Raw genomic sequence first — 25445 nt, 5'->3', positions numbered from 1 at the left:
GCTGGTTCTGGAAGCAGCTCAAGGCTGCATCTCTGGACATGGTTCCTGGTAAAAGCCTGCAGCCGAAGGGCAGAGAAACCAGCACATGATTTGGGGCTTGACTGACAAACTTGGAGACTTGAGTGGCCCCAAAGACATGGCCAGTTTCTCCCCCTCCTTCAAGCTCGGCCAAATTTAAAGATGCTTTAACTTCGGAAGGCTGCTGGACAAAGATGAACGCCTGTGGTGAACTGAGCCTCCGAATCACCCGTAGTCTTGCAGGGACGGGGGGTACAGCTCTGCCAGGCCCGCACTTGAAAGCACTACAGGCCGGCCCTGGACGGGTGAGCCTTAGCAGAACGGAGACCGGGCCAGGCCCACTCAGTCCTGGATGAAGTAGGGAGTCCCTCTGGCCCCCCTTGTCTAGTGGAGGAAAGAGAAAACGTTCTTTGGTGGATAACAACATTCCAAGCAGTGGAGCCCTAACAATTCTTTAGTATCTGTTTCCTACTATACAGGGAAAAATTACCAGACATATGAAAGGCAAGACCATATGCGTAGAATCAAGAGGGCAAAAACCAGATACAGAAGCAAAATCAAATATAATCCAGACATTAGAATTAGCCTCATGGTTTTAAAATAACTATGATTAATACATTCAAGGAATTAGAGGAAAAATGGGCAGAATAGATGAAAGGAAGGAGGGGTAACCCCAGGGACTCAGAACTTTTTCTGGAAGAATCAAGGTGGATATTCTAGAACTAAAAAATGCAAAGTGTGAAATTAACAATTCAGTGAATAGATTCAACAGTAGATTGCATGCATCCATAGCCAGGGTCCGTGAATGGAAGACAGGTCAGTAAAAAATACCCACATTAAAACAGAACCGAGCATCAGGCTGGAAAGCTGATAGGAATGGGAAGTGTGTTGGATGCACCGAAAAGGTCTGGCGACTGTGTCCCTGGAGTCCCTGAAGGAGAAGGGAGGCAATGCAGCAGAGGCGACGCTCAGAGAGGGCTTGGCTGCGAATTTTCCAAAACCTGAAGAATTTTCCAAAAGTGAGGAGTCCACAGATTTAAGAAGCCAAATGAAGCCCTGGGCCAGATAAATACAGATTAAGTTCTTGAAACCAATTAACCATTGATTTGTAAGTAATAAAAACATTATATTCTTTTAACTAATTACTAGTTTTATGACCCTGCACAAGTCATTTGATATGGAACCTCAGAATCCCCATCTAGAAAAATAGGGACTAGCTGAAAAACAGTATGAAAAAGTGCCTAAGGAAATATTAAGTTCTAAAGAAATACCGGGGGAATCACCTTTATTCCAGCTTGATGTGACCCTGGGACAGTCTGTGTGGGGCGGACTTTAGAGGTGTGTCCTCTACTCTGGGCAGCCTCTGTGCTGCGTCTCAAAGGGACTTAGGGGAGGGGGCATGGAGGCTGACCTAGTGCATAGGTCTGCTGTGAAGGAGCAGAAAGATTTAGAATCAACCAAGTTTCTGAACGGGTCTGGTCATTGCTTTGTCCTCCCAGGATCCTGGTGAGTGAGAGGTGACCAGCGTCGGCCTCCTGGGGTCATGTGATCTGCTCTGGTGCAGCCCCCAGCTGTATGCCTTCTCCACACCTGTCTTGATTCCACCCTGCCTGTCCTGCTGGGGCTGAGCCAGAACCCAGCCAGCCCCAAAGACCCCACAGCATCCCCTCGTGCTTGCCCCCGGATTCTGTCTGCATCGTCCACACCCTGCTCCGTTTCCTGAGAGGTCCGGGGCGAGCAGGCAGAGCTCTTTACCAGCTGTGTTGCATTCGGTTATCAGAGAAACATTTGACAAAGTGTCTGGACCACACATGGACTTTTCTTATCAGAGAAGAGTTCCCACCCACGAAGCAAAAGCAAAGCGACAGGACCCCCCCAGGCGGGGGAGGAGAGGGCGCCACGTATAAAAGGAGAAGCACGTGGTACACAAGTTCAGAATACAGGGCTTTGAGTCAGACAGCCTGGGCTTTATCTCTGGGCTCTGCTTCGTACCGGTCATGTCTTTCAGGCTTGTTGTGAGCTGAGACAAGTAAAAACTCAACATGTGCTCAGTAAATTGTACTTGCTGCTGTTCATAGTAACTTCTATTATTTTACCAACTGAACTGAGCTTTATTCTTGAGCTAACGCTTCACGAGAAAGCTCAGTCGGCTCCTGCATATACACACAGCACAGGTCCTTTGGTTGCTGGAACCCCATAACCTGCTGCCTAGACGTCTCTACAGGTGATGGTGCAGATCCTGCCCAGGTCTGCCCTTAGGGAAAGGATTGACCCAAGTTCCTGCCAGGGAAGCAAGGCCGTGCCGTTCCAAAGTGTCTTCTCTTCCCTGTCTTATCAGGTAAAAGAGAAGTGTTCCGATTTGACTGTTGAGAAAACACGTCGCCTTAGTAAGTGAAACTGCCGGTAGAGTCACTCTTTAGAACACCTACGGAGGTTCTCCCGTCCCTGCTCAGATCCAGAACTGCCTGACAAGGGAGTGGCCAGTGAATCATGCCGCCCTGCCGCTTAGTGAACATCCACGAATCCCTTACTTCCAAGGGCATTTTTCCTGAGCGTTGCTTAGAGTCGGGGCTTCTGGGGGTTCTGCCAGAGTGAGCCTCTTGTTGGTACTTTGTAACACTTCTCAATTATTTGGTGGCTATCTATTTACACGCCTCTGCCCTCTTCCTGACTACCTGCAACCAGAAGACCAGGAATCTTGACTCATTCATCTTTGTGTCTCTGGTTAGCAGGATGTTTGTTGAATGAATGAAGGCACCACGTGCTGGACGGCATCCTTTTACTGCCCCCAACCCCACCCCAGATTCATCTTCTGCCCTTCTCCCTGCTGACCTGCAGATCACATCACTGGGCCACCAGGGCCTCTGACTTTGGTTGGCTGGACCGTGGCAGGAGACCCCAGGGAGAGAGGCAGGGGCATTTGTCCCTCTGGCCGCCCCCCTGTCAGAGGAGCCGCACGGCTGCTGGTGCGTCCCTTGGCAAAAGCCCCCTCTCTTGTCGAAGCAGCCTGCTACCCAGGACGCTCTCCTTCACTGTCTGGCACCTTCATCCCCTCATCCTCATCAGGAGGGGCGACAGCCGGCAGCAGGTCCCACACCTGCGACTGTCTCACGGGCAGCGCTCTCCTGTATAATTAGTCTCTCTGTAAATGAATGCTCCACAAATGATCCCACTTGGAGCATACCTTTTGCTTCCTGTTGGGAAGTTTATGAAGATTTTTAAGTAATTTGAGCTGGGCACTGGGGCTTGGGCACTTACAGAGGCACACGGTACCATTCGTCAGAGATCATGTGGTGTGACCAGCCGTAAGGACAGTTGGACCCGTGACAGCTTTGAGGAAGTGCATGGCAGTTTTGGAAACTATTCTTAGGAGAGGCTTTCTCCCTCTGGGCACTGTAAGATCTTATTTTAGACTCACTGTCTGTTTTTAAGTCTCTGAAATTGCCCCTTATCATGGTTGAGTATCTGACTCAACATGGGCTGTGCCAGAAGGGGAAGGACTCAGGACCAAATATAGCAGAGCAGGGATGGGGTACAGGCTTTGGTTACCAGCTTTACCAGCAGAAGACTTTGTAAGGGGCTCCTCTGATGTCTAATTCAGTGCTTAAACTTTCCGCCCTTTGGACTGTGTTCTGCAGGTGATCATCAACAGCACAATCACACCCAACATGACTTTCACCAAAACGTCCCAGAAGTTCGGGCAGTGGGCCGACAGCAGAGCCAACACCGTGTTTGGCTTGGGGTTCTCCTCGGAGCAGCAGCTGGCGAAGGTACAGTACAGTCAGGGTGCTGTGGAAGCTGCCCCGCTGGGTGACTGCCTGCAGAGGGCTGAGCGGCACCCTTGGCGAACAGGCATCCTCTCGGGCCTTCACTGCTTCTGGCACTGCAGGGCTGCCAAACCACATGATCTTTTAGGAACACGAGGTTCTTGAAGATGGAGACGTTGTCTGGGGAGAGCAGCCATCTGACAGGAGCAGCCTCAGAGCCCGCACTTGAGCCAGGAAGCGGCTGGTCCGCTGGTCCCGTGCTGGTGCCAGGTGTCCACCCCGCTCTCTGAGTCCAGCGCGTCCCTGACGGTCCACTGTCGGCTCTGGGTGGAGCTGTAGGGGAGGAAGATGGTGATGCCCAATGGCAGCTTCCCACCTGAGTCCCTGTACTCCTGCAAACATCAGTGTTTTGTGTGTGTGTTGCTTTTTCTCAGGAGGAGGATTCCTAGTGTTGATTCGATTCTCTGAGGGTTTAGGACACGCTCCTTGGACAGTCAGAAAGGTGCTGAGAGCAGATCATGACTGACCCCAGACTTGGAGGACCCAGGGTCTGCAGAAGCGAGCTGGTCGCCTCTGAGAGGCCCCGCCGAGCTCGCTGACAGGCCAGAGCCCCTTAGGAGAACAGGCTTCGGCTCCCTTCTAAGGCAGTGGAAGAGCCCCGGGTACGTATTAAGAATGTATTGGTTGAAAGCAAGAATAGCTAGTTCACATGATCCCGGGACTTACAGGAAGAATGTCAGAGCATCTCAGGGGCCCAAGAAGCATTGAAAACCCAGGCCTCAGAAAGGGCCAGGCTGGCCCGTGGAAGGTGGGCTGCAGGAGCCGCTTCTCCCCAGGAGGTGGCCGTGAGTGTCTGGGAGACTGCCGGGAAGTCTTTGCTGAGCTTCTGCTGTGCTAACGTGGCGCCAGACGCTGCCAATGCAGAGAAGTGGTCCTGCCCCCAGAGGGATTCACAGAACCCCAGATTCCTGGGGAACTGGCTTGGTTGCTTGCGTTGCCTGTGCTTGATGAGGATGGCTTTCACAGGAGGGGCCGAGGTGACTCGGGGCCACGCTGACAGGGCCACTGATTTGTACCTTTCATTGTCCAGCACACATGCACACAGTGCATGCACGTGCTTACCACATATGTGCACACAGCATGCACACGCTCACCCACATATGTGCACACTCAGTATGCACGCTCACCCATGTATATGCACACTCAGCATGCACATGCTTACCCATGTATGTGCACACACACGTTTCTGAGGAGGCCTGCAGCCTGCAGATCCAGCCGTCCTGTGAGCCATCAATGAGCCCTAGTGGAGGACACCCCGGCCTGGCCTCTGCACCCCCAAGTACTTCCATGAGGATGCCATTTCCTTAGAAACCCGAAATGGCCTGTGGCCCTCGAGCATCCCTCCCATGCCCCCTGCTCATAGAAGTCCTCTCTCCTGGATGCTAAAGCTTCCAGTCCACCTGGGCCCAGAAACGTGGGGCAGAGGCAGAGTTCTTGAGGGCAGGTCATTAGGTATCATTATGGGAGATGGCGTCTCTGGCCCGATCCCTCGTCCTGGACTCGGTGCCGAGACTCCAAGGAGAAGCCCCTCGCCCTGAGCTGGAGGATGTGGCGTTCGGCAGGCAGCACGCAGGGTCCCTGCTGATAGGTGTGCAGAGGACCTGGATCCCAGGGGGATGAGTCCCTTGCTTCATTTCCTTCACAGAGGGCTGAGCGGGTCAGTTTGCACGGGGCTGTGTGGCAGAGAAGGCGTCAGTGAGAGGTGGGCTGGTAGAGGTGCAGCTGCTGCAGGCAGGGTCCGTTCTGGTGAGGAAAAATCACCGTTTGCTCTGAAGGGAGGGGCTCAGTGTGACCAGCCTTCCACCAGGGAGCCAGCTGGTCACTTAGAGGTGTGATGCAGGACTGGGGGCTCAGGCTGGGTCACTGTCGGCGGCTGTCGCTCAGCAGGGCCAGAAGCCACGGTGGTCACATAAAGGCCAGGCTGTCAAGGCCACGTGGCCCCTCTGTCCCTGGCACCAGGCCTTTTGAGCAAGTGCCAGGCTGCCTGCAGGCGGGTGACTGGTCCATAGATCAGCCTCCTTGGCCCTTGCGTTTAGGGACTCTCTTTGCTACAACGGGTGGGGATTTTGGACAAACGCTGTTATAGCCTGTTTAGGCTTTTAGAACAAAATGCTGTGGCCTTGGGCGGCTTCCAGAGAACAGAGGTTGGTTTCTCACAATCAGGGCGCCAGCACGGTCAGGTTCGGGGACACGCTCTCATCCAGACTGCAGACTGCCAGCTTCCCACTGTGTGCAGCATCCTCACCTGGTAGAAAGAGAGCAGAGTGCTCGCTGGGGTCTCCTTTCTAAGGGCTCCACCCTCGTGTCCTCATCACCTAAAGACCCCCACTCGTAGCCCTCACACGGGGGCTCACTGTGCGTCCTGCCTCCGGGCCCCTCCGCTTGCACACTGCGCACGGGACGGCAGGGGCCACACCACCCTCCGTGGCGCCCTGCAGGGAGAGCCGCGGATGGCTGGCTTTCACCCAGGCCCGGGGTGGAGGAGGTGACAGAGGTCGGCCCTTGGCAGGCTGTCACGCCAGAGCCTCTAGACTGGACACTGTGCCCTGGGGAGGACCCTAAGCCAAGAAGGAAAACAAGCAGATTTTCATTTGAGGTAGATTTTCAGGCATCAAGACAGGTTAGGTTCTTGTGTCCAGATCAGAGAGGCCAAGGGCTTGAGGGGGAGATGCAGAGAGCTAGGAAATGTGGAGGAGCTAAATGGTGGGGCCTGGTGGGTGGGCCGGGAGACAAAGCCGTTTCCTGAAATGAGGACGAGGAGCTGGACATGAGGACCAGAGAGAATGAAATAACCCGGAAGCATGTGTGATGCAATCTGTCCGAGGTGGCGGGTGGGGACCGCACGCCTTTTCCTGCAGAGGTGCCTGGTAGGGAAGTGGAGCTGGTCACAGCCCGTCCCCACCTGCCTGTGCCCGGGACGGACAGCTGGGAGCCCAGACCTCTGGGGAAGGGCAGGAGGGGAGGCACCGGGGGAGGCCGGGTGTGCCTGGGCTGCGCATCCCCCAACCCTGAGCCCGTGGGGCTGGAGCCCCCCAGAAGCCCAGCAGGGTTGAGGGGCCCACTCCCGGCTGCCTGGAACCTCTCTCCAGTCTTTGCAGGGGCTAGCGTAGCGAGGAAAGAAAATGGGAGGGAGTTTCAATGAAAAGCACTGGGAGATGGGAGACTTCCACACAAAGCTCAGGGCAGGCTGCTGGACGCTGAGCTCGGGGGCGCCTGGGCCCCAGGAGACCTGCGCCCCACTCCCACGCGTGGCCCCCTCCAGCCTTTCCCAGCCGAAGGAAACATCCTGGCATCAGGCAGGGCGCCCGTCTCCCTGGAGAGCGCGGGATCCTCTGTGTGGCTGCTCCTGCCATCGTGGCAAAGGCCTGTCAAAGCCCTCAGCCGGCTCCTGGGTCCAGAATGTCTCAAAGCCGCGTTTCCCCTTCTCTTCGAAGGGAGCGATTAACCACACACTGGTGCCTGCCTGTGAAGGGAGGCTGGCGGTCTTGACAAGTGGCAATTAGCTGGCAAAGGGGAGCTGGGCCTGGGGGGCCCAAGGCGCTGCTGGGGGGCTGCTGTGGCGCCCGCTCCTCACTCCACAGGGCGGCCGCCCACAGGCCTGGCAGAGGAACGGGCGATCAGCATGTCACGAGGCTGGAGGAGGAACACCGCTGTGGGGCTTTCCACTCAAGAGCACTTTGTACGCACGTCTCTCTACCCCCCAGGGGGCAAATAGGCACCTTGGTCTTTACTGCTCCCGTACAAGGACCACTTCCCACCACAACCCAACGAGTATTCCCGGGACACTTCCTGCCCTTTTTATAGGCTTTCCAAGAATAATAGAACTGTGTCCTCCCAGAGTGAACTGGGCCTCATCCGTCCACCCACCGGAGAGGCCAGCACCTCACCTGGCAGGGACACGGGGGTCCCGGCGGGAGGAAGAGCTTGTGGAAAGAGACCCAGAGGGAGAACACGCTGGCCATTGGAGTTCAGTCCCCTTCTGGCGCCTGACCTTGAGCTGTCACGGCCCCGAGCCCGGCCCCGGCTCGTCACTGCAAACAGGAGGAAGTGCACTCCGCCACGAGGGGGACGGCCCGCCGTGGGGCAGCTAGTGCCCTGTGACTGACCCGTCCAAACCCTGACACACGTGGCATCTGCTTTTAACCCCTTCCAAGTTATTTCATCTGTGATTCAAATTGGCGCCCTTGTGTTCACTTCATTAATTGAGTGTAGTTGTGAAAACATTTCCCTCTCTTCTCCCTTTCTGGTTTAAGGGCCAGTTGTGGTGGTTTTTTGTTTTGTTTTGTTTTGTTTTTGTTTTTAGTGGGGGGATATTAATCATTCTTTTGATATTTTAGCTAGAGTGCTTTTGGCTGCAAGTGACCTAGAATAATCATAGCGCTTAAGTGAATGTTCTCTTCACACACGAGAGCAGTCCCGAGGCAGGCAGGAGCCAGCATTGAGAGGGCGGCCCTGCGATGTCGGCTGTGAGGGCTCTGCATGTTTTGTTTGTTTCTTTTATTGGCCCTTCCCTCATGGTGACGAGATGGCTTCTCAAGCTCTGCCCATTACATCTGCATTCATGCAAGAGGGAAGATGCTTCACAAGGAGGCACCACAGCAGCTTTCCTTTAAACTCCCTTGAGAGACTATGTCTTGGGTTCCATCGGTCAGTCTTGGGTGCCTACGCCTCCCTTCCACACCCACGCCCAGGAAATAAAAGTCAGGGAAGTGGGTTGCCACCATCAGCTTGGACCAGTTCCCATTCTCTACCCACTAGGAAATTTCCTGCTCCAGGTAAATCTGAGATTCTGTTAAGCTAAAGGGAAAGAAGAAATGGATTTTGAATAAGCAGAGAGGAAGTGTCTGCCACAGGGCCTTCAATGGCCAAAGCCAGAAAAGGCCACAAATTAAATAAAACAAGTCTTTCATTTTCTGTCCTGATAATGATGAAGAAGATGATGGTGACTTTGATTTTGATTAAAATCACTACGACACATTTAAAAACTGCAGAAAATGATCCCAGTAAGTGAAGAAATGAGGATTTGGCCTGTATTTCAGAAATCTCTGTTTTGAATACCTTTCGATCCTTGAGTTTCGTTGATAGGAGTCTAGGTCAAGGAAATAGTTGTATGTGAGTATAAAGATTTATCTATGAGGATTTTCCTTGGCTTTTTAAAATAAAATCATTATTTAAATGGTCTTAAATAAATTAAAATCATTTATAACAGAAAAGACAAAAATACCAGCCCAAATGTCCAGCAGTAGAAAATTATAGTTTAACCTTTAACAGCACAGGTTTGAATCATACAGCTCCACTGATTTAGAAAATCTTTTGGAGATTGGTGACAATTTGAGAAAACATTTTCTCTAGCCTACTTTATTGTAAGAATACAGTATATAATACATGTGACAAAAATATGTGTTAATTGATTGTTTATATTATCCACCAGGCTTCCATTCAACAGTAGGCTATCAGTAGGTAAGTTTTGGGGGAGCCACACGTGAATTTTCAACTGTGTGGGGGTTGGCACCCCTAACCCCCGTGGTGTACAAGGCTCAGCTGTAGTTAAATAAACTCCGATATATCCTTCAGGACAGCGCCATGCAGCGAATTAGATGATGTAATAGAAGATCAGACAATTGCATGGAAATATTAACGTCATCTTGTTCATTTCAAAAATAGCCATATAACGCGATCTTAATTTAAATGAGCCATAAGACAACATCCTCTGGTTTTAAAAAGAAATATGAATAATGGATACAAATATACAAATAGAAAAATAACGGAAGTTTATGTGGTTAGTGTTTGTCTCTGGGTGATGAGACTATAGATCTGAAAAAGTAATAATTTTCTAAACTCATCTAAGTTTACAAGCTGTTCTGTAATATGGGGGGGAATAGAAAACTTCAGACTTGGGAATTTCTCACCTGGTACCCCTCTCAGTGATGGGAGCTCTCTTCTGGGTCAGAGGCTGTGAGGGGACCCGCTCCCTGTCACCCCTCCAGGGCCCTCTGGAAGATGTCCAGGTTGTCATTATTGCACATCATGGAGGATTAACATCTTCATCCTGGAGCCCTGTTTTCCCCCATATTCTCATTTATTTTTGTAGAATTACAGTTTCCCAGAAGTGATGTCACTAGGTCAGAGGTATGAATGTATTTTTACTTACAGCACATATTTCCGGGTCACTTCTTGGTGGCGGTGCCAATTCACAGCGCTGGCCGGCTTGGGCATTAACACTACCTTTAGTATCTACTAATTTAGTATCTCATTATTTTGATTTGCATTTCCAGTGAGGCCGAACAGTCTTTTCTATAAGTTGCTTACTTACTGGATTTGTTCTCTGTGAATTTTGCCATTTATATTTATTGGGGTGTTCATATTTTCCATTTCAATTTGTACACATGCTTTCTATACTACAGATAATGGCCCTTTTTCTGTTGTGCTAGCCTAACTATAGATAATTTCCCTTCTGTTGTTTCTCTTCTGATTTAGTTTTTTTCCTTTTACATTCAAAACATTTAAATCGCTATGTCTTGAAGTCTGTCACTTTTGCAATTTTCTTTTACTTGTTCCAAGTTTATAAAATTACCCTCTCACCCCTCAAGCAGAATTTTGATGACTGTTCAGTTCTGTGCAATCACATTTAAAAAAAAAGAAACATACCCCTTGAACTCATCAGTAATCATGCTGGTTTGTGGTAAGGATTTAAATCCTTTATTTATTTATCTCAATAATCATATGTTGTATAATCTTCCCCATGGATTTATGAATCCTTTGTCATAAGCTAATTTTTAACATAAACAGAAGGGCCTATTTCCATCATGCATCTACTAATACTACACCTTTTTAAATGATTTTTTTATCTGATAGGGCGTATCCTACTTAATTATATTTTAAGCTTATTTTCTGAAATTTTCTTTTTGATTCTCACCCATTTGAATGTAACACAAAATCTTCTATAGACTCAAGAGTTCCTTTGACAGGAAACAAGTCTTTCTTAAATATTTCGGTGTCCCTAGCACAGAGAGACAAGTAGTTCGTATTTTGAATGAATGAATGAATGCAACCTTTAGGGGAGCTCTTTTACTAAAGGACATAGTCTTAAGGCCTTATCTGTCATTTTTCTCTAAGAAAGAAGTCAAATCAAGGCCAGGGAGGCTGTATTTCCCCCGTTGCAGCGCTGTCACACCTGTGGCAAGGCCACACCTCATCCTCTGTTTAAATAAAACACCTAAAGTTTTATTTAAAGTTACGCACTGAGAGAAAAAGTGCAGGCGACCTCAGGGAGGAGAGGCGCCCTGAAAGGTTTAAGTTTTATTTAAAGAGAGAGAGGCGCTCTCTGAAAGGTTGAGAAAAAGTTTTATTTAAGGTTCCGATTCCTTCCCAGGGTAGCAGCTTCCCTCTGGGAACATATCAATCAAGACCGCCTGCCCTGCCCGCAAGGTGGGCTGAGTTATTGTCTGTTTGCTAAAGAGCATGTTAAGAATCTTACTTCTTAACTTCCTGGGTTTTAAAATGTAATCTTAGCTTTAAGATGGGATCTTCCTGTTTTTGCTATGCTGTTTATAGCTGGGCTTGTTTGCTAAATTAATCATGATGCTCATCTCCTGCCCAGGTTGCAAATTACTTGATTAGGGGCTGGAGGAGGCAAAAACAGCCTATAGGTTAAGTTAAGGAATAAGCTGGGCCTTTTAGCAGGCTGAAGTAAATCCTACAATGCCATGATCTAGTTGGCACAGAGAAGACATGGGCTGCGCTCGGATACTTTTCTTTATCTGGGGGGTATTTGGACATTCCAAGTTGCTCCTGGCCTTTGGAGCTTCAACTGATTAACTCCTTAGCTCTGTGAGTCCTTTCTGGCTCTCTAGTTTTATCTGGTTGACTCTCTGAGTCCCTTTTAGTGGGCTTCACTGGCCTTACTGTCTCTCCACTCTCCTCATTTAACAAGAGGATGAAGACAGAGAGTCCATTGAAACAGCAAGTCCGGGCCAAGGTTCTTCAAGAGTTGAATTAAGAACCTTGCGGTCAGGGGACGTTCACAGGGAAGTGGGAGGGGACAGTGGGAGGGAAGGCCCCAAGCTCTGTCCAGAGGTGACTTGTTTTGCCAAAGCCTGGCAGAACTCTCTTCATTGACTTGTTTGCCACTGTCTCCCGCTACTCAGCTGTTGGCCTCCTGGGCAGCAGGGGCAGGATCTGCTAGATGCCCAGTGTACACGCCCCAGCTCCCGGCTTTGTGCATGGCCAGCCTCAGGTACAGTGGCAATACTTGTTCACTGAAGGAGTGAGTGGCGTTTGGATTGTGTTTCTTGACTGAATGAGCATGATATTCCTAGTCTAGTGTACAAGGAGCTTTGAAGAAGGTCCATGAGAGAAAGGGACCTTGCCAGGGACAAGAGGGTCCGTAAAAAGCATCACATTTGGTTAGGAAGCCTGGTGAAGGACTGAGGTACTTTGGGGAGAGAGCCAGCTCCCAGCCTACTGAGCACAGCACAGCATGGCAGGATTCAGTTAGCAAGGGTGTCTGTTGAGAACCATGTGTGTGACAGTTTTCTTCGAACTGTATTTGACTTTTAATGGATACTGGGCACAAAAACATTTAAAGTAATGCCTTTTAAAAATTGCATCTTTAATTGTCTTCCTAAGATTGAAACGCCCTCACAGTGTCTGCACAAATCTCTTCTGGGATAGTGTTCGTGGTCCATGAGCTGCCTACCTAGTTCCAAGGTGATGCCATCAGGCAAGCTTAAGAAGTAGAAAGATGGGGCAGACACCACAGTGTGCCCCGACCTGCACCCTTGCTTGTCTGGCAAAAGATGAGCTATGCCATTCTAAGGTTAGGCCTGGGCCTTTAAAGTGATTCTTTCTCCCAAGGTGGCAGGGGTGTCAAGTCCGGAATCCAGAGCTCATTCATTCACTGAACAAACTCATTCATGCCGGCTTCCTGCCAGGCATAGGGGAACGTGTGGAGAGAAAAGGCAAGGACCCTGTGCCATCAAGGGGTTCATGACATGTAACGGGTCCCCCACAAGGAAGGGGACGGGGGCTGCTTTGTCCCGCACTGCTGTTATAAGCAGCAGTAACATGCGTTTCCACTGACAGCTCTGGGTCAGTAAATATGAAGCCCCATGGCCTTATTTAGGGGCCTGCAGAAAGCAACAGAGGCCAGAACAGAAAGGCTGACCCTTTCTGCTTCTACCGGGGTGCCTGGGTGGCCGGCATCTGTCACCTGGCAAGGACTCCCGAAGCAGATCACTGTTGTGAGCATTTCAAAGATACTCGGGTTAGCTATGCTCAGAAATTAATGAGTTCTCAGCAGAAGCCACAGAACTGTCAGTAGCCTTGCAACTTGCTAGCTTTTTTTTGTTTGTCTCTCAGAAACCACATTTAGCTCTCTTGCATTGTAGCATTTTGCCAGCATTATCCATCACAGAATGTTCTCTGTTGAAACAGCGCATTTGCTAATTAAAATCAGTTGCCTTGTCAGTGACTGGGAGCCAGTGATGGATTTGATAGCCCTGAGATTTAAAACATTTTCTTTTACTATGAAAATATTAAAACATTTTTTAAAAATAATAAACACCCACACTCACATCACCTGGATTTAACAGCTGTTAACAATTGCCACATTTCTTCATCTATTTTACGGTTGTTGATGGTCTTTAAAGTAAATTACAGACATCAGGACATTTCATGCCTAAATACTTCAGTATTTCTAAAAAGTAATGATGTTTTCCAACATAACCACATCATCAGCACTTCTAATAAAATTAGTGGTAGCTCCAGTCTAAGCTCAGATTCCCCGGTCGTTCGCCAGAAGTCTTCCACAGACGGTCTGTACAAAGCAGGATTCAATCATAGGCTTCATGTTGCATTTTGCTGTTTCATAGGCGTAGCTTTTAAAATCTAGAATGGTTCCTTCTTCCCATCTTTTTGGATGTTATTGTTTTCCGTCACATTGGACTAAGAATTCTTAGTTCTTTTGATAGAGATTATGACGTTTTTCAATTATGGAGTTTTTCATGGATCCTTTCTGTGGTACAGCTAAATTTCCTTTCTTGCCTTTGTATTAGTTACTGTTAACCAAAGGTTTTCGATACTTCTTTACTTTCAGTACTTTATTATCAAATTAGCTTCAGTAGCTTAGAAATTGATTCAGATCTGGGTTTGGCCAGTAGTGTCTCGAAGAAGCATTCTGAATATTCATTGATTTTTAATCTGAAATAAAATTCTTTTGTATTTATGCACAATTTATTGGCTTAAAATGAATGCAAAACAATAAAGGTGGGTTCTGAGTGTCAGCCACGTACACGGTCAGGAGGAACCGTGCTGACGATGCTCTGTGCTCAGTTTGCAGAGAAATTCCAGGAGGTGAAAGAAGCCGCCACGTCAGCCAGAGACAAGTCCCAGGAGAAAATCGAGACCTCAAGTAATCATTCCCAAGTGAGTGGTTGGTCCGTAAATCAATCTGAGTGTTATCTGTGATTGAGTCTCTCTGTTCCTTGTCCCTTTTGACAAGAAATGGGGAGTTTTAGCAGTGGGGCATTTTGAAGGTCTTTTCAACTACTCGTCTGACCACAGGGAGATGCGTATGACATGCTTTGAGGACACTCTTGAATTTTTCAGGATGCAGTGATGGGTTTTTGATGGAAACCAGTTGATGAGATTAGAGTCAATGCATGTTCCTGGCCCCGGAGAGCCATGCTCTGGTCGCTGGGCTTAAATGCTGTGGCGAGGCAGCCCGTTCACTTCTGTGCTGGGAGGCGAGGTCCGCCTGAAGGATGCTCACTGACAGAGGCCACGTATACGTTACAGACATCAGGACATTTCATGCCTAAATTCTTCAGTATTTCTAAAAAAGTAATGATGTTTTCCAACATAACCACATCATTAGCACTTCTAATAAAATTAGTGGTAGCTCCAGTCTAAGCTTAGATTTCCCCAGTCGTTTGCCAGAAGTCTTCCACAGACGGTCTGTGCCTGTGAGAGAGAAAACTCCATGCGTGCCCGAGAGCCCTCGTCCCTGTGTCCCCACTTCAACAAGAGTCGCACAGGGAGGTGATATTCCAGCAGTGATACTCCTGGCTTTGCCAGGAAGTGAGTAGTCTGTGTACTTAAAAGTGTGCTGATTGACCACAGGGACTTATTTTAACCTGAAATAATAAAAACCTGTGTTCCTGGTGTCTAGATTCATGCATGTGGCAGTGGGCAGAAGGCTTGCCCTAGTGATGAGGTTAAAGGTCGAGAGAGGGGAAGGGAGCAAAGGTTTGCAGTCAGGAATGAAATAAGCATGATGTACTAGCAGGACAGCCAGGAGTCTGCTTGGCTGGGAATGAGGTGCGCTTGGGAGGGACGGATGCTCCGGGAGACACCACGAGAGACCCGGGTGCTTCCTTAGCAGATGGTTTATAATTGGTTCGTTTTTTATTTCATCATTTATCATTGGCTTGTCGGCAGACACTGTTGCCAACCTGGAATTGATGTGAGGGGTGCATGTGGGTGTGAGGAAGTCAAGGAGCAACAGAGGGTGAGGAGCTGGGCCAGGAGGCCTTGGGGTGGAGGATGGCCAGGCCGGAGCAGCCACAGGGCAAAGGGGAGGGACGGGGCCAGGGACGGCACGTGGGAAGAGGACCCGGAGGCCTGGGCACCTTGAGTGGGCAAGATGGACACGCTAGACTTGACCATCTGCCTCAAAGTAGCAACAGCCAAGGCCTTGGGTGGCCAAGAAGCGGTGAGCAGAGGAGGGTGAAAGCTGGAGCATGAGAAAGTGAACCCCGTTATGTGAAGGGAGCCCCAAGTAAGGCACAGGGGGGAGCCCCACCACCTCTGGGGCTCTCCGGGGGCAGGAAGGGAGAGATGGCCCAGGGGCCCTGGGTCCGTGGCCCACGGTGGCCCTGAGGACGGGCGCTCTAGCGGCTTGGGCTGCTTCACGAAGGCAGAGCCCGTGTGGCTTAGGTGAGTTCCCAGCGCCTTGCCCTGAGCTCGTTGTATAAAAGGGGCCCCATGTGCATATGTGCAAATGGATGCATATCAGACCTCAGGTGCAGGAGCGTCCCTGAATCCTTCTAAATAATCCTGAACATCATCTAACTGATGCTGTTATCAGTGTACTGATTACCTCTGAAGACCTATAAAGTGGTCTGTGGCCCCAAGAGTCTCTAATAGACCATCTTTTTCTGAACATCACGTATTATAGGAATATATTCAAACTTTAATATCAGAGTTCTTTTACATAAGGTTTTTGTTTTAATGGGGTTTTTTGCCCCAAAAGCATTTTAACCCTTAAAAAAATCAAGTATACCCATAAGATGCTATTTTATATACATGTATTAATAACGTATAACTTTTTTTGTCTCTGAGCTTTGGTTTTTATTTACCCTGTCTGATGTTCCCCCAGATATAGAGATCATGATATATTTTTTTGTTTTTCTTTTTCTTTTTCTTAGAAATCATCCAACTCCTTGGTTTTCTGAATCTCTTAGGGAGGGGACACTTTGTCCAAGTGTTTGAAGATTTTAAACAACCTACTTACAAACACATTGAATGTGGGTTTTTTTCTGGATTATAAACTCAATACATATTTATTGCAGAAATCAAAGATATGCCATCCTATAAAGAAGTAAATAAGAATTATCTGCTTTCTCACCATTCAAATATTATATTTGTTAATATTTGGTGTACATATTAATATTTTGGTGTTTATCTTCCTAATTAGTTTTCCAGTATATTTTTATATTCTTTTTTAACAAATTTTTTCAGTCTATATGTCATGATCATCCCCTGTGCCTTCAAATATCTCTTCTCAAAACTATTTTAACAGCTAGACAGTATTCCAGTGTTTGTATCACAGTTTATTCTTTTTACTTCTCCTAATTTGGGATGTCTATGTGGTTTCGAATTCCCCATTAATATAAGCAATACTGATGAATGTTCTGGAACATATTTGTGCATGTGATGGTTTCCACGGAATAAATTCTTGAAGTGAAAGTCCTAGGTTAAAGCTTCTGACAGATGCTGCAGACGAAGTCTGCAGAACTGTGCGGCTCTAACTCCCACCAGCAGTGAATAAGAACGACTCCCCCCCAATACCCTCACCAACAAAGCTTTGTTGATTTGACAAGAAAAATGTGCCTTATTGGCTTTTTCCTTCTTTTATTTCTTTACTGGTGAGATTAAATGTTTTCTATTTGTTGATTCTGTGCATTTCTTCTGTAAATGTCAGTTGTACATTCTTTCCTTTTTTTAAAAAAAGTATTAATCTTTTTGAGTTGATTTGCAAGAACTTTTTTTTTTAACCTGGACCTTTCTAAGCGCACATAAAGCTAGGCAGAATTGTATAATGAGCCTCCCTGGACCTGGAGGTCAGCTTTAACAGTTAGGAATGTATGACCAATTGTTTCATCCAGGGCCCCCCCCCCTACATCCCCTTAAATTGTAAAGCAAATCCTAGACATCATTTCATGCATAAATATTTCAGTGTGCTGCTCTAAAAGATGAGGACACTAAGTTTTCCAGTATAGGAACAGTAGTAACATTTTGTTTCCAGTATCCACAGATATTGAGTAGGAGATGTTTCCCCCAGGTTTCTGTTAGCTCGTTTATTTTGCTTACGATGTGTGTTTTTTACAGTGCAGAAACTTATAGTTTGGTCAAATTTATACATCCTTCCCTTCATTGTTCCTTCCTTTGCCTTTATGCTTATTGGAGGCTAAATAAGATCTTTCTAAGATCTTACCCCAGAGCAGGTGAGATTTCACCTCCCTGGGGTATGACTTATTACCAAAAATATTTCAGAATATTCATAGCGATGCTAAGCAGTAGTGGGGACAGCGAGCATCGTGTGTGAGTCCTGTCATTTTAGTGCATGTGCTGCTCTAATTCTCTGTAGCCCCGGGATTTTTAAGTCGTCTCAGCACTGTTTCTTGTTCCCTGTTGTAAATCCCTCCTCCCCCTTGAACCTGTGGCTTCTGTTCTGTTACTTAAGGAGAACAGGCATCTGAGTTTGTTAGGTGGGTCTGTAAAGTTTGGGTTCGAGGCTCAGAGAGAACAGGCCGGGCACTCTCTCGTCAGTGAAGCACAGACTCCCTGAGCCCCACGTGGACTGCTCTGGGCTCTAAGTGGTCTCTGCTAAGAGTCTGTGACCGTTAGTCTTTGCGGCATCCTGGTCGGATGAGTCGGTTCTGCACACGCTCTAAACTTGCTGCTGCTGTGAGGAGAGCAGTGACGTGTGAAGGTGATTCACTTTGGCCCAGAATCTGGGTGTGAAACCCCGTCTCCTACTCAGGCATCCAGTGTCAATGGGACAGACGATGAAAAGGCTTCTCACGCGGGTCCTGCTGACACACACCTGAAGTCCGAGAACGACAAGCTGAAGATGGCTCTGACGCAGAGGTAAGGGGTTTCAAGTCCAAGCTCGGTGTTTCCCTGCAGCCTTTCTGCCGGGCAGGGTTTCAGAAATTGGGAGAGGAGACTGGGTCCCGCTCGGTCTGGCCTTGTTCCCTGGCCAGAGGGAGGCCACCTGGCTTCAGGGCTGTCCTCTGGCTGAACACATCAGCATCAGTTTGTGCGTTAGTGTGTGTGAGGGAGGGAGACGCTTCTGTTTTGTATTTTGAACCCAAATTTACCCTTTATTCATACATGGCAAGACTGAGTCTTGGACATCCAAGGAAAATATTTTAAAAACCTGAGAAACTACTAAAAATAATATAAAATCCCACAAAATCAATAGCTTTTCTATATATAAACATCATATAGAATATGTATTTGAAGAAGAGATTTCCTTTACAATATGTACTAGAACTGTAAAATGCATGAGAATAAACTTGAGAAATGTACAGACTCTATATGAAGAAAACTTTAAAGTGATTTTGAAGAACAAAAAAAAGTAATTTAACAACTAGAAAGATGTATTCTATTGGGAAGTGGTAGAAAGACATGATATATCAGAAAGTATCAATTTCCCTAAACCGATCCATAACTTGAACACAGTCCCCACAATGCCAGTGGGATTTTAATTTTAATGCCTCTGCAGGCTATGCTTGTGTTTTTATGTCATGAGAATGTGGCCCATTTCCCAGCGGCTGCGCTGGGCTTCACAGCATATGCTGGCCCCGTGAGCACGCTCAGAGCTGCTGTCTTCTGGAGTCATTCTGCTCAGCTGGTGGGGGTGCAGCCGGCTCCCCCAAGCCGCCCCTCATGGAGAAGCTGCTCTCCTAGAGTTGCCTAATGGGAGAGCTTGGTCGTGTTATTTCCATTTTACATATGAGGAAACTGAGCCCCAGGTGATAGAGTGAATCCTGCCTAAGACCACCCAGCTAGTAAATTTTCTATCATCCCATTCTACCTCCTTCTCACACAAAGCTGCAGTTGTGCGCACTCTTCAGGCACCTTCCCAGAGGCGGCCAGGCACATGCCACAGCTGGAGCCTCCTAAGGGTGGGCACCCACCTCCCCAGCTCGGCAGGCCGGCTGGTGCAGGGAGCGTATTGATTCCTGTGACTGATCTGGGGATTCTAGAAAGAACAGTGATCCGCCCAACCACCTGCTTTGGACAGTGGGTTGTCAGGTCCTTTAAGGGGCAAAACCATGACCTGTTCTTCCTGCTCAGGTGATTGTGGGGGTTGTTTTTGGTTAAATCACAGGGGGCTACCTGTATAAAAATCAGTTTCATCCCTAAAGATAAATATTCTTGAATCCCGACTTAATGAGCAAGGAGTGGGTGTGAAGCCACCGCCCTAAGTCAGCTTAGATCCCCGCTCATCCACCCAGATTGCCAGCGAACACGTTACTGCTTTTGCAGGCCGCACTGTTTGAAAGTTTCTATTTTCCAATCGCATTCCTAGATCCTCAAGGCTGTGGAATGGACGACAATGCAGATTATCCAGATACCATTGTATTTACTTTAAAAAAAGAGAAAAAGAACGTGCAGCCTTGGGGATGGGACTGCCCACAGCTGGGCTGCGTGAGGGGAGGCTGGGCTCACTGGTCTAGGCTCCGTCCTCGGGCCACAGGAGCCCACGGCCCACGGACCCGGGGAGGCAGACGGGTCCCCGCAGCCTGCGCACCGAGGGCAGCCTGACCCCAGGGTGTGTTTTAGAGCCTCACTGAGCGCACGGAGGCTCAGGAGGGGACTCGGGGTGTCCCCCACACCCCGAGGGGACGCGGAGTTGTGGGCACCCTCCACGCCCTGGCCAGGCCCCCCAGTTCTGCCCCTGGGGGTTCCCAGACCCCGTGTCCTCTGTCCCTGCGGCTTTGGCTCTCAGATCTGGACTTGAGAGGCTCCGCGGAGGCACACGTCCCCGTGGGGCCAGGCTGCCCGTCAGACCCGGGCCCTCGGTCTGCTGGAGGCTATGGCGGGGACCGTGTCCTCTGATAAGTGCTTCCCTGAGGAGGCAGCCAGCAAGGCGCCAGGTTGGCACCAGTGAGAGCACCGGCCCCTCCAGGCACTTGGTCCCCGGGGTGGAGGGCGCGCGGCGGGGCAGCCGATGGCCGTGGCCACCTGGGTCACCCCCGGCGCCTGCCCCCAGTGCTGCCAATGTGAAGAAGTGGGAGATCGAGCTGCAGACCCTGCGGGAGAGCAACGCCAGGCTGAGCACGGCGCTGCAGGAGTCCGCGGCCAGCGCCGAGCAGTGGAAGCGGCAGTTCTCCGCCTGCCGGGACGAGAACGACCAGCTGCGCAGCAAGGTGGGCGCGGGCGGGGCAGGGGCGCCCGTCCCGGGCGGAGCAGGGCGTGGGCCTCACTGACTCAGGGCCGGGCGGGAGCCGAGCCCCGGCAGCCCCACTGCAAACCAGGAGAGGGAAACGGGGCCCGTCACTGCTGCCCCTGGCAAAGAGCGCCCGCTGATGCCACTTGTGGGCTGGCCTTGGCTGGTGGGTGGCCCCCTGTGGTGGGCTGGTGGTGTTTGCTGGAGAAAAGGGACCCACAGGGTGAGCGGGGAGCCTGTGCTCAGAAACCTGCTTCCGCACAAGCCACCATTTCTGAAAATGTGGATTCGGATGTGAGGTGAGGGGCGTGGCCCTGGAGGCGGGAGGCAGGGTGCTGACCTCCGCCCCGTGCCCGTGCCCGCCTCGCCTTCCTGGCCACCGAGCTCTGATGCCCGCAGCGCTCGCCGGCACCTCCCCTGGTATGTCACTCGCACTTGGGGTGGAGACGATGTGGTAGTTTGGGGGTGGCCAGGAAATCCCCAGCAGAGGTCCGGGGGTCACTGTGCTGACCATGCTTTGATGGTTGGTGAGCAATGGCTGCTTTTTCAGCTCGGGATTTCGGGGGGACACTGACACTGAATTGGTGTCACTCTCCCTTGCCCCCCATTTATAACCTTCCCACCCAACCTGAATGGAGCCACGGGAGGCCGCTCCCCGGTCTCATCAGCTTGCTTGGGTACAGATGGCCCATAAAACCGCCCCATGTCCTTGTTCATTTTGGCACCGAAAGTGTTGACAATGAGCGGCGCCTGGCAGCTGCTGGCCCCACACGGGCCCTACGAGGCCTGGCTGACCAGCCTGCTGAGGGCCCTTTGCCCTTTCTTTCTCTTTGCGAGCAAAGGGCCGAGTTTCTTACTCAGCGTCTGGGTGGAAGGGCCAAAGGGCAGTGCGGGGAGGGGCAAAGCTCGCCACCCAGAACTCGCTCCGGAGGGGAGGCTCAGCTGCCCTGGGCGGGAAGCACTGGGACTCAGCGGGAGGGGGACGTTGGTGGACGCCCCAGCAGCTGCCGTGGCTGGTACTCCCAGTCCCTGGGGCTGGGGCAGGCTGCCCCTGAGGACTGTCCTCATGTCCACCGCCAGTGTCCCTCGCGTCAAGGGCTGCAGAAGCCTGCTTGTGGGGGCCCTATCACGTGCACTGCTGTGTCACTCGGTCGTGGCACGCCTCCCGCCCGCTCTGGCCCCTGGGAGGTGCTCAGCACCAGGCAGCTATGCCAGGATTGTCAGGTCTGCTCATCCCTTCTGAGGTGCAGGCTCGGGGAGGAGAGGGAGAGGTGGTCCGGGCATTTGCCGGTTCAGGGTGAGCCTCTGATCCCTCCAGGAAGAGGCCCACAGGCCAGGCCCCTTCCGCACGCATCTGTAAGGAAAGGTCATCTTGATTCAAAACGTTTGAAATGTCATTGCGTCCCCTTTGGTACCACTGTCCCACTGAGTTGCTGCCTTGCTGGCTTAAATCCTTGAGATGAAACAGAATAATTCAAGACATGATTAAAATGATGTGAAAATCATTCTGGGGAGAAGCAGGTCAACTCGCAGGCCATCTGGTCCTGCTTGTGATGGGTCCTGAAAGTCATCCTAAAGTGACGGTCTCACAGCCATGAGAGAAAAGCAGAAGCTCAGGGCGTCCTGCAGCCCAGTTGTGAGACTCACGGCATCTTGCGCAAGCAGGGCCAGCAGCCCTGCGGGGCAGCCACATGGAATTTGTTCATAGCCACAGGGAAAGTAGGTTCATTTATGGTTTATTTTAAACGAAAGCATAAGCAGAATGGTGGTGTTCTTTTGTTGACTGCCTGAAGTAAGCTAGCGTCCCTGCTTTCACGTGTGACATTTATTAAAGATCGATGAGCTAGAAGAACAGTGCAGCGAGATCAGCAGAGAGAAGGAGAAGAACACGCAGCTGAAGAGGAGGATCGAGGAGCTGGAGTCGGAGCTCCGGGAGAAGGAGATGGTGAGTGGCCAGCAGTGCTCCAGGGGTCCTCCCCTCCGCATGCTTGCCTGGGCCCTGGGGGGTGATCGCCACCCGGGGACACGCAGCGGGTGGCCAAGGGGCGCGTGACCAGCCGCAGCAGCCGCCTGGACATGAGCATGGAGGCAGAGCCAGCAGGACCCCAGGGCACCCGTTCTCCAGAGCAGAGGCCTCGCCGTGGCCCTCCGCAGTCCCCCCTTGTATTCATTAAGCAGTCACTCAGGTCCAAGAGGGGGCGAACATGTTACAAAACACTCGGAAACTTTTACACATCAATCATCAGAGGTTGATTTCTGCCATCAAATTAATGCAGCGAGAACCACCAGTTTCATAGTCATTTAGTTCTTGGAGGCAGGACTGCTAAGTACCCAGGCCCTGGAGACCGTAGGCAAGCTGCCAAGCCTCTCAGCCTCAGTGTCCCCGTCTACAGAAGAGGAATCATAAGACCTTTTATGTTGGTGTACGGACTTGATGTGATAATACACGGAACACACTCAGCCCTTAGAATTACCTGATGTGTGTTAAGTATTAGATCCTCGCCTTCATTATTTTGGCAGGTGCCAGCTCCAAGAGCTGCTTCTGTCAGCGTACACCCAGGTTGGGGATTTTCTGGAATACGTTTTAGCTGACTTGCTTTCACTTTTTTTTTTTTTTAATGTCTGTCTCCTGTAGGAGTTGAAAGATCTCCAAAAGCAAAGTGAAATCATACCTCAGCTCATGTCAGAGTGTGAATACGTCTCCGAGAAGTTAGAGGTAAGGCGGGAGCACATCCATCTTGGCTTGGACGAGAAGGCGTTTGTCCTCTGAGCCCCAAGTCCTCTCCTTTCACAGCTTGCATGGTAAAGAGAGTGACTTTCTGTTCAGGGAAAGCCGGCAGTGACTCTATGCCAGGTGCCCTCTTTCCCCCAAGCCCCAGGCGCAGTCAGCACTGTCTTTTGGTTTTTCCATTTCTCCGAAGGTGTCCCGTGCATAGCCATAGTGCAGGTGACATTTCAGGTCTCTACAGAACGACAGAGGCAGTGAGGGGCAGGGGACAGAATGCAGGGCTGAGAGCAGCTGCCCCAGTGCTATCCCACCTCGCCATGGCCCCCACCGGTGACCTTGGATGTGACCTTGGGCAGGCCCAGGCCCCCTTGCTGGCCTCAGATTTCAGACGGGGGGGTGGTTTTCACATCCTCTTCCACCTCTCAGGTTCTGCTGTATTCAAGCACAGAACCCAGAGATCAGTACTGGTTCCGAAAGTCTCATTTTCACCCATAAAATGGCAGCTCCTCCTCGGTGCTGAGGCCTCACTTGGGGACATGCACAGCGGTCCTGCCTGCAGGAGCCTGAACGTCTCCGTGGTAACACTGGCAGACGCCTTGTGGGACACGCTGTCCCTGAGTCTGCGGCCGCCTTCCTGCTGAGAGGCTGGCCTGGGGGCCTGAGCAGGGGGCGGGGGGGGGGGGCAGCCACTCTGCCGACGGGACCGGGGCTGAAGGCCCCTCCTTCTAGGATGTCGGAGTTTGTCTCTGGGCCCTTGGTGGAAGGACCCCCCTTCTGTGTAGGGACATCATTTTTCAGGCCAGATGGTGGCGCACACTGGCCGCCAGCACCTCTGGGGGACAGGTGGGAAGGCGGGCGCACGGAAATGCCCGACACCTGCATGCAGACAGCAGCGCGCACAGGCCTGGTGCTGGGGGCCTTGCCGCGTCTGGGGACGCAGCGCACAGGAGCGGGGACAGTGTGGTCACGGCGGGGTGGGGTGCACCCCGTGGCCGTGGCCGTGGCTGCGCTCGGCTCCCCTCGCTGCCCTCCGGACCCCCTCGCTTTGTTCTGCTCCAGGCGGCCGAGAGGGACAATCAGGACCTGGAAGACAAAGTGCGCTCCCTGAAGACCGACGTGGAGGAGAGCAGGTGCCGCGAGCGCCACCTCAAGGCGGAGCTGAGGAGCTTCCTGGAGGTGCTGGACGGGAAGCTGGACGACCTCCATGACTTCCGCAGGGGCCTCTCCACGCTGGGCGCCGACGACTAGGGCGGCCAGGCCGCGAGGCCCCGTGAGCGGCGGCACGGGACGAGCGGGTGCGGGCGCGGCCCGCGTGACTCCAGCCAGTGGTGCCGCCCGCCCTCCTCTCCAGACGGGAAGGCGCCTCTCCCGGCCCCGCGGGGTCCTGGGCAACTGCAGGCTCGACTCAGGAATCCAGCCTCAGGTCTACCTTAACCGTTTACGCAGCCAGGGCAGGGGCGCCGCATCTCTCAAGAGCTGCTGCGACCATGGGAACTAAAAAAAGTATTTTCTGATCCAAATGAGAACCCTCTGCGCGCCTCCTTGTGGACAGCGTCCAGCGCATTTGAATGTCCACCAGGCTGCAGGGCGTGGGGCGCGAGGTGAGCAGCCAGTTCGGGGAGACTCGCCCCGAGAAAGCAGTTCCTGGTGGGTGCGTGCCCTCTGACCCTTCCATCCCCCCGTTCCCAGGGCTGCGCCCCAGTCCCCTTCCCCGGTTGTCATCCCACAGAGGCGGCAGTGCTGTGAGGGTACCTAGCACAGTGCCTGGCACAAAGTAGGTGCTTAATAAATATTTGTTCAATTAAACATATAAACAGAATTTAGTGTTTTAATCGAACCTCCCTGCAGAGTCCATCAGACCCCTGTTGTTGTTTCAGCCTGTGGTTAAACAAGCCACTGTCTTGTGCGCTGGGCAATTATCAGACATGAACGTGATGGATTGTGCCGGCAGATTCCCTGATCACTGCGGTCCGATTCATGGATAATCACGAGGTCAGATTCGCGGATAAAAGTGCAGCCAGATTGATGGGTGGGCCCGGTGGGCGGTGGGGGCCGATGGGAGCAGCTGGAGCCCCTCCCTGGTGCTCTGCCCCTGGGGGCTCTGGCGCTGGGACCACCCTTCTCCAAGCACGGGGTCCTGTGGCCTGGGGGCTCCAGGACTGCTGCCTGTCCCTGGTGAAGGGGCCTG

The 25445-nt window shown here is 51.1% G+C and overlaps 1 protein-coding gene across 3 annotated transcripts in view; it reads left to right on the top strand.

Annotated features, from left to right (window-relative positions):
- HOMER2 (homer scaffold protein 2) overlaps positions 1–25076 on the top strand; it is a 72726-nt gene extending 47650 nt beyond the window's left edge. For 2 of the 3 annotated variants that reach the window (XM_057494769.1, XM_036931810.2), the window contains exons 3-9: positions 3657–3788; positions 14178–14270; positions 18112–18218; positions 20353–20509; positions 22364–22474; positions 23165–23245; positions 24317–25076. In XM_057494769.1, the coding sequence (XP_057350752.1) occupies positions 3657–3788; positions 14178–14270; positions 18112–18218; positions 20353–20509; positions 22364–22474; positions 23165–23245; positions 24317–24505 (870 nt within the window). In that variant the 3' untranslated portion in view covers positions 24506–25076. The remainder of the gene's footprint in view (positions 1–3656; positions 3789–14177; positions 14271–18111; positions 18219–20352; positions 20510–22363; positions 22475–23164; positions 23246–24316) is intronic. The other variant, XM_057494768.1, reaches the window with a different exon arrangement.
- Positions 25077–25445: the final 369 nt, after the last annotated feature.

The sequence above is a fragment of the Manis pentadactyla genome, chromosome 18 (assembly GCF_030020395.1).
Source record: "Manis pentadactyla isolate mManPen7 chromosome 18, mManPen7.hap1, whole genome shotgun sequence".
Taxonomy (NCBI): Eukaryota; Metazoa; Chordata; class Mammalia; order Pholidota; family Manidae; genus Manis; species Manis pentadactyla.
Note: the sequence above shows the minus strand (reverse complement) of the source record. Positions and strands in the feature narration are given on the sequence as shown.